This window comes from Eretmochelys imbricata, chromosome 9, assembly GCF_965152235.1.
Source record: "Eretmochelys imbricata isolate rEreImb1 chromosome 9, rEreImb1.hap1, whole genome shotgun sequence".
Taxonomy (NCBI): Eukaryota; Metazoa; Chordata; order Testudines; family Cheloniidae; genus Eretmochelys; species Eretmochelys imbricata.
In genome coordinates this window covers 64,618,291-64,627,313 of record NC_135580.1, presented here as the reverse complement: position 1 = coordinate 64,627,313, position 9,023 = coordinate 64,618,291, and the positions used below count along the sequence as shown (strand labels likewise).

Below are 9,023 nucleotides of genomic sequence, written 5' to 3'. Positions count from 1 at the left end.
TATAACTAAGCTGTTGCTTGCAGTGGAGGTTTAGAGTAGCATCTTAAGCAAGTCGTTGATAGGATACAGGTTCCTGTAGCAATTTTGCATGCAAATTTAGCACCTTTAGGCCTGTTTACATAATTGGTAACTTTGATGGTGCACCTCCAAGAGAAGGCAGAAGTCAACAGCACTGTCTGTTGGTGAAGTGCTGTACTACAATTACCAAAGGTGTCTAGGAATAGGTAAGCTTTAATTTTTTTTAGCAAGACTTGTGTACAATGTTCTTTATGTACAGGTGGCTTGGTATGTGTGGACGTGATTAGTTTCACAAGAGAATTAGAAAACCCACCGCTACAGAAATTTCAGATCATGCTCAAGCTGAGCGTAGGCTCAGTTCCACACACTACTACAAAAAGCCTCAACCCCCTCGAGTGTCTTTTAAGGTAGACTGTACCACAAAGGAAGGAGATGGTGGTGGGGGAAAGGACAGAGCAAGCCCAACCCTGCCCTAATCGATTTCCTTTTACTGGCATTAGTCAATGTCAGTGGGGAGGGGAGAAACCCCTGTAGCACGCCATCATTCTCTACCTGTGGGTGGCTAATGATTAATCTATTTGCACCAAAAACTGTGTTTCTTTAGTCCAGAGCCAGCAGTGGAAAATACAGCTGCTGGCACCAGGACAATCAGTAAGCTGCTGAAGGCAACTGGGTGACTGCTGTCTCCTGAAGAAACATGGATTAAAAAACCCTAGAACAAAGTGAAAGCCATGTGAGTGGGAGATAAGACTACATGGATGCCCTTTAAAGGGAGACAGCCAGCAAGAAAGTGATAGCCTAAAAAGTACTGGCTTAAAACACTCAGTCACCACTGCAAGGTGAGAGCAACCTTAGGGAAAAGGGCAGGGGGTCTGAGGGTGGACTGTGTATGTGTGTTCTTGCAGCTGGTGTACATCAGTCACACTGGCCTGAGAAGAAGCTGTTAAGGCAGGAGGGGAGCACTCTTCCCCTGAGTCCTGGCACCATTGAAGAACCTCACTAACATGGTATGTCCTTGCTCTGCATTTTCTCACCCATTACCAAGGCCATTAGGTCTTTACAGAAGGCTGACCCAGTCTAATTGACCACCTCAATCCTTTAGCCCCCAGTGAAAGGAACGTTAGGTCACAAACTACACTGAGCAGGACTCAGATAGATCTAGCAGGGATACATAAAGGTACCCTCTCTCCAGTAATTGCAACACAAGGATGGAGAGAGATTACAGTACTTTTTGCTGGATTAGGGTTAATTTGGTAAAGTTCACCCATCACTGATGGGATCTTCAGCTCTTATTGCCCACAGATGTGGATGGGCAGGACTGGAGCAAGCTCTGGTGCCTGGGGAATTAGGCCACTATTACATTATAAGATATCTGGAGATAGTTTTTTGTTGATGTTCATGACCGGCTTCTGATCTGGGGAATCCCCAATCACCACCACCTTCAGCAGCACAGTACCCGTTGGGTTCACCTCAATGTTCAAGAACGAGACCCAGTTGTGTAGTCCCCAGTCCTCACTGGTGGGGAGGATCTGCTGGATGGAGCATGCAGGGTTGCATGCCAGGCCATTGCCAAGGAAAGAGGTAGAGAAGCTGAAGATCTGGGGTCCTCCAATCTCCTGCCGATTCAGTACAGCCACAGCATAGGCACCCCCTGACAGAGGCCGCTCCCAGAGCTCAAAGTTGTTATCCTGCCAAAAATGGAAACCAAACAAATGTTTGAGGGTGTAGGACTGACTCTACAGGTCCTAGTCATCCTCTTCCTAAGCAGGGAGGAATGTGAGACTCAGGTCTCGGTGGGTGGATGTTTCAAAATTACTCTCCCCAGTCTACTCTGAGGAAGGCAAGGGAGGCTTACCACCCCCCAGCAACCTAGTTTCACCTACAGTCTCACGCCCCTGAGACTAGAGGAAATCTCTTCCCCATTTCAGTGGCTCCAGCCCCTATCATACCTTGGTGATACAGTATCCTTGCTTGCCCAGTGGGTCCTGGTTGATGGCGATCACATGTTTGTTCTGGAGCAGCCACTTGGCCTGGGGGCTGATATGACGTAGGTCATTGGACATGAGCAGTGGAGCTGCCATGACAGCCCACAATGCCATCTGAGTCAGCTGCTGGTCCCAGCTCAATCCAAAATTGCCAATCACCAGCTGTAACAAGTGTAGAATGAGAATGGTAATACACACGGTGTTAACATTTTCATCACAGTTAGACAACCCAGAACCTGTCATCAGCTGTAAGAGGAAGTGGGGCAAATGCCAAGTTCATGCAGCTATTTGGGAATCAGGAGCTGGAGGAGTTGGGCAACAAGTTATGGTGGAGGTGTAGAGGAAGAAGGTTGTCTGACAGGAAGACAGCTCTAGGGTGCACAAGGCTTAGTCTGAGGTCATAAATACTTCTGAAGGAGTGGCTGCTAACTGGGTGCCCAGTTTTCACCTGTGGGGAGGTCTGAGTGATCAGCATTCTGAGAATTGGGCCCAGTGGGCCTAAGGCTGGGCAACCAGAGCTAGTGCCCACTTAAATAAGCCCAAGGCTTTCAGTTCAGAGTAGACCTGCTCTTAAATGGCTCCTGCTGAGCCTGAGCAATGCACACAGGTTACATTCCTTATTGCTGTGGATATCCTACCCCATCTTTGCATAGCCACCAGGCTGCCTGGTTTCCTGAGTCATGGGCCCCCTTTGATGAATTCGTTGTGCTAGGACCACAACAGAGGGTTCTCTGCCCCCAGCGTATTTCCCCAGTCAGTTCCTTACAAAGTTCCCTCTCAGTTCCTCCTTTTGCTCCCAGGAATGGACTCCTCTTCCACAATCTTGCATTGGTGCTGCCCCCCCCCCCCTCCGCCCCATTATTCTCTAGTCAAGTAGAGGCCTTATGGTTGTTGCAGTGTAACAAGAGCTCAGGTGTTCTTACCATGTCAGGGTCATTCCAGCCCCCTGGCCCAGCAACATCCACAATACTGTCTTGGTGTAAAACAGTCCACTCCAGGGTATTCTTAACACTGTTCCAAGCATCATAGATGTCAGCAAAGTTCCTCCAGTGATTGCAGTAGTGTTTGATTTCTGTGTAATTAGGCTACCAGAGGACAAAGAGCAAGAGGGTGCTCATAGGATATAGCTTGAGCATTTAGGATAAGGAGGCATAAAAGGATAGATGCAATGGGGAGAATCATAGATGGGAAAAGATCCATAAGGTCATTCAGTCCATGTGCTGGGGCCAGTGCAGGATTGTTCCCTATGGTACATTCTCTGGTACTTGGTCCACTCTAGGGTGATGGAATTTCAACCACTTCCCTTTGGAGAACATTCCATGGCCTCCTATGTCTTCCTAATTTTATACAGCCTAAAGCAGAGGTGAGCAAACTTTTTGGCCCGAGGGCCACATCTGGGTGGGGAAATTGCATGCAGGGCCATGAATGTAGGGATGGTGCAGGAGGGAGTGCGGGGTGTGGGAGGGGGTGTGGGATGTATGAGCGGGGCTCAGGGAACAGTGTTGGGGTGCAGCAGAGGGTTGGAGTGTGGGGTAGAGAAGAGGTTTGGGGTGTGGACTCCGGCCCAGCGCTGCTTACCTAGAGCAGCTTTGGGGTAGCAGCAGTGCATACCGGGGCCCCAGCAGGCTGCCTGCCTGCCTGCCCACCCGCCCTGGCCCCAGCTCCGTGCCGATTCAGGAAGCAGCCGGCACCTAGGGGATGGGGGGCAGAGGGCTCCGCATGCAGCCCTTGCCTGTGGGTGCCTCCCCCAAAGCTCCCATTGATCGCAGTTCCCCGTTCCCAGCCAATGGGAGCTTTGCGGGAGATAGCCACAGGCAAGAGCAGCACTGCGGAGCCCTCTGCCCCCCATATCCCCCAGGGGTGTGATACTGGCCGCTTCCTGGAGCGGCACAGGGCCCGTGGCGCCACAGCGGTGGCAATCCTGCTGGCTGGAGGACTACTGTACTGTCAGATAGGATTACGGAATCCTCCTCTTAGGCCTCTGGGAAGCCCAGAGAGGAAGAACATCACAGCACCAGATCTGCACAGATCACTCCTATTCAGCAGCATAGCCAAATAGTCTCAGGGTTCTTCCAGTGCTGTGACAGAGTAAAAGGATGCCCCAATAGACATGGGCAGCAGCCAAAGCTCTTCTGGCACATTAGTTCTCTGCCATAAATTCTTAGCTAGCTGAGACCCACCTTAACCCTCTGCTCAGTGCCCCTTCATTCATCAACACTTCTTCCCTTCATCATCTCCCTTCAGCCACTTTAGCTCCTTTGACATTCAGCCAGGATTCACGTAGACGCACTTGAGATAATTCCGCAAGTTAATTCATTTCTATAGTATTCTGAATCACCAATGTCTTCCCACCATGCATCACATCTGAGTAGGGCCAGTACCCTGGGGAAGGACTCCTTACCTTCTGCATGGGTCTCATGTAGAGAGGCCATTCACAAGAGTATACAATGCTTCTGCCAGTCTTATTCAGGGCCAGAGACATGTTCCTGTAACCTGAAGGAAGAGAACAGCAGCCTGGTTATTACCACCTACTGGGGAAGAGGAAAACAGGAGGGTAATGTAACTCAGCACCAGTGGGTCAAATGTCAGATCAAGATTCTTGTAAAACTGGGAGTGAGTTGTGTGATATTTCCCATGGTACTGATTGAAAGTCAGAACCCCAGCTAGAAAGGAGTGGATTGTCCTAGTCCAGCCAGACATCTGCAGTCCAATTGCCTGCCTTTCAGGAAGTTGGAGCAGGTAGGAAGAGGGAAGTAATGTGGCTTAGAGACAGAAAACTCAAACTCAAGGGAGCTGGGTTCCGTTCCTGGCTCTGCCGGTGCCTCAGTTTCTCCTTCTAAAAAATGGGGGTGATACTTTATCTCCCTTTGTGAAGAGCTTCAAGATCTACTGATAAGTGCTATATAAGAGCTAGGTGTTATGAGAAGGTGTCCATTGCTTCGAGCAGAGGACTGGACCTGGAGTCAGATACTGGTTTCAGCCACCACCTTGCTGTATGACCTAGGTTAAGGCAGCCATTACACTGCTCTAAGATTCAATGTACTCTTCTGTAAAATGGACATAATAATTATACAGCTATGTAATGGGGCTTCCTCCTACCTCACTGTACAATGAGTTCTAGTCTAGACAATTAGTACTGGGCAAACTCGGTTATGCTTTTACAGACAGCTGCTATTTTAACTTCAAGAGCTGTTCTCCATGCCGAGAGCGGTTTGAGTAAAGCCAGCTGTGGCTGACAATTGCACAGCTCAGTAATGTGTTCTCCTTACCCTTACGAATCCCTAAGCCATTTGGATTCAGAGGATAATGTGTAAGCAGTAGGACAAAGCCAATTGGGTGAGATTCCAGTATCACTACTCTTATCTCTGTACCTAGTGGAGCCCTGTCCTGTTTTGTCCTTTGATTTAAAGCATGGGCAGGGAAAGTTCCTTTGCTATCCCACTTAGAACTCTCCTGGGGTCACAGAGAATCTCTGCCAAGAACTTCCAGCTTCACTGACAACTGCCTAAAGGTGCTTTCCAGCTGTGGGCCGGGCACTTGCAGGCACTGAAGTTATTGTGTGTTAGGCTAACCAGCTTGGACAGGATCCCCTGATCAGTTTGCTCTGAGGGAGCACAGAACCAGCTCCAGCTTGCCTGCTGCCAAGCGCCACTCTTCTGAGTTGCCCTCTTCTTTTATGTGAGTCTATGATTTGTTAGACAGCATGTCTGGCTGGAGTTGGTTGCCTATGTGTGGCGAGGGTCCACGACTAACTCCCCAGCATAGACTGACACTGTAAACTGACAGTTTAGTAGTTTTCTATGCTAACCTGCCTGAGTTCTGAAGTTGTATGCGCAGACACAGGGTTCCCTAGTTGGTTTTTTCCCAGAGGTCTCTCGAGTCCCTTTGCTGCTAAGAGCCACAGGAATTGCACTTTTGTGAGGTACAAGCTGATTAGAGGTTCAATGTCTAAAGTGCTTGGAGTCCCTCAGATGAAAGGCTCTATTGAAGGGCTGAGCATCAGTAATGTTAGCAGGTGACAGAGCAAACTGTGGAGAGGCCCCCAGAGTGTGTCTGATCACTTCTCCTGGAGAGCCTCTCTCCCTTGAATGATGCAGGCTCTGGGTCTGAGAAGGCTGCTCCCTCAAGCCATGCCTGCAGGTTTCAAGCTCTGAAAGACCCCAGGGCACCAAGCCATGGCAGGAGGCACTAGATGCAGTGGAGGCTCATTGTATGCACAAAGGGTGGCTGATGAATGGATAAAGTGAAGTCAGTGACCCATTCCTGAATCCCCAAGATGAAGATGACCTGCAGCATGTATGCTTGGCTTGTCAGAGAAGCTTCCTTTTGGTTCCCCTCGGTTCTCAGATGGCACCCTCCCCTCCAACCCTCTCCCCCTCCTATCCCCTGTGCCAGTGGATATGTTCAGTGAAGAGCTGCTCTTTTGAACCTGTCTCAGGTCTGCGACAGTGCTGACTAGAAAGCATTCCCCTCACATGGAATGTCTACAGTTCGCACATACCTTCTACCAGCTGGTCCAGTGTGCCGTAGTTACAGCCATCGAACTTCAGCAGGTCCACACCCCAGTCGGCAAAGGTTTGGGCATCAAGGTCATAGTAGCCATAACTGCCAGGGAAGCCAGCGCAGGTTTTGTTTCCAACATCCCCATAAATCCCCAGCTTCAGCCCTTTGGAATGGACCTGAGGGGAGCAGACAGACATACAATGAAAGCCAACAGCCATTGGGCAGAGAGAAACAGTGGTGCGCACTAGGAGAACAAGAAAGAATTGAAAGTCCCTTGCACTACCTTAACCACATAGCTGCTGAGTGAATTGCCTGCTCCTCCAAGAACAGGTCCTTTCAAGCGAGAATCACTGCCCAGAAACCTCTTGGATCCCCTTTTCACTCTCAACATAATTCACAGTCCTAGAGGAAAACATGTGAATGAGAACCAAACCTCCCTCCCAGTCCAAGGGCTAGGATCCTCCTATGGATTAGTTCAGGGGTCCCCAGAGCCCAGGGTTAGAAAGCCATGTACAGAATTTGCTAGGCAGCCAATCTGAAGATCATCAATCAAACCTTCCAATATATCAAGCAAAAGAATAAGTTTTTGTAAGTTAGAGAAAGTCCCCTGCCATCTCTCTATTTAAGTGAGGCACCTACTAGAGCTCTTACTATATGCATTATTCCAAATGGCCTGAAGTAGAGGAAGGATGAAGATCCCATGACTGGGGATTTAGGTACTATCTCCCTCTATACACTCACGTAGTCTGCCAGTTTGCGGATCCCACTGGGGAAGCGTTCTGGGTCAGGTTGGAGCCTGTCCTGATCATCTCGGGTCAGAGACATCCAGCAGTCATCAATACAGACATACTCATAGCCTACATCCTTCCAGCCATCTGACACCATCAGGTCAGCCATCTGCATAAACAGCTGCTCACTGAGGGACACAAGAACCAGGGTGTCATAGGGGTCTCAGTACCATGATGGTTAGTCAAAACAGGGTGTTAAGATTTATTATGTTGTGCTAAATCTGATCTTAAAAACAGACAGGAGATCTTTTAGCCACATGGTTTCTACCTGCATAGCTACTTCCTAGGAAGGACACAGAGATGCTACAGTACAGTATAAATACATCACTTGGATTAAAGACAATACTACAAACACCTAATATTTGTAAAGTGTTTTTCATGCAGAGATTTCAAGGCACTTTACACAAATGGGTCAGAGTCTGCTAGTCGGAAATCCACATTAATGTGGTAACGTTAGCCTGGGAAAAACCCAGTCAAAGGCCCATCTTAAAGATCTGAATGGGACACTGGCCAATCCCAATGCCAAGCAGAGGGTTTGTTTCCAGCCCAGGAGGAGATCACACACTCCCGCAGACGCCCTTCCCCATCCAGATTGCTAAACCTTTTACTGACCAAGGTTCTGGTTGCTGCCTGTACTGCAAAACAACATGGTTATCCCAGATGCGGAGAGAAAATAGATGTTTCGGAGTGCAAATGAGATTGGACTGGATGTATTTTAAACCACGTCCCAGATTTATACTAAAGCCTTGGCCATAGCTGTATTTAGAGACAACGGCATTGTCCCTGGATTCCCTGCCCAGTCCCTTTGCAGTGCAGGTTTAGAAGTGACCCTAATCCTCTGACTGCCAGGAGGGGTGGATCGCTCTATAATTGCCCCGTTCTGTACGTTCCCCCTGAAGCCCTGGTACAGGCCACTGCTGGAGCCAGGATATCGGGCAAGTTAGACCACGGTTTGACCCACTATGGCAGCTCTTATGTTCAGATGGGCCCTTAGGGAGAAGCGAGGCTTCACCAGGTCCCTGTGCTCTGCAGGCACAATTACAGCGGCTCTTTGTTCCTTGTAATTAAGTCTCCGGAAAAGGGAACCAGAAGGTGAGCAAGTCACGCTCTCCTCATTTGAGTCAGAGCCACAAGGTTCAGCTCCCAAGCACCCGACCGCTCTCCTCCCACCAAATCCCCACCCCACCGCTGCAGCGTCCCGCGGCTCCGAATCCAACCCCAGCAGCGTTCACACGCGGCTGGGGCTGTGGCTCCCGCTCCTCGCCCCCCCGGCCGAGGGCGGCCCCGGCGCCCCCGCCCGGTACCTGATACAGGAGAGCGGCTCGCGGGTGCAGTCGGTACTGCACTGGAAGCGCTCCCAGTGCAGCCAGCCCATGGTGGGGGTCCGGGCCAGCCCATTGTCCAGCGCCCCGGCCCGCCCGGCCCAGGCCAGCAGGGCCAGGGCCCAGGCCAGCGTAGCCCCCCGCCAGCTTCCCGCAGCCGAGCCCATCGGTAGCGGGGACAGTCACTGACGTCAACGCGCGCTCGCCTGCCAACCTAACCCCGGACTGGCACTCCGGCTGGCCAATCCCGGCCTGCCTCCCTCACAGCTCAGCCAATGAGAGCACATACATCTGTACGCTGCCGCCCATCCAGCAGGGTAGGTGCGGCCCCAAGCTGGAAGCGACGCAGGAGACAGAGGGGGAGGTTGTCATGTGGTTGGAGTGAAGGGGGGGCTGTCATGTGACAT

General features: G+C 50.6%; 1 protein-coding gene across 1 annotated transcript; it reads right to left on the bottom strand.

The window, feature by feature from the left end:
* Positions 1–213: 213 nt before the first annotated feature.
* On the bottom strand, positions 214–8,806 carry GLA (galactosidase alpha). The gene is made up of 7 exons (XM_077825728.1): positions 8,599–8,806; positions 7,248–7,422; positions 6,505–6,682; positions 4,405–4,496; positions 2,927–3,088; positions 1,968–2,165; positions 214–1,706 (listed from the first exon to the last, which is right to left on the bottom strand). The coding sequence occupies exons 1-7, from the start codon at positions 8,781–8,783 to the stop codon at positions 1,380–1,382; spliced, it is 1,317 nt and encodes a 438-aa protein (XP_077681854.1). The 5' UTR covers positions 8,784–8,806; the 3' UTR covers positions 214–1,379.
* Positions 8,807–9,023: the final 217 nt, after the last annotated feature.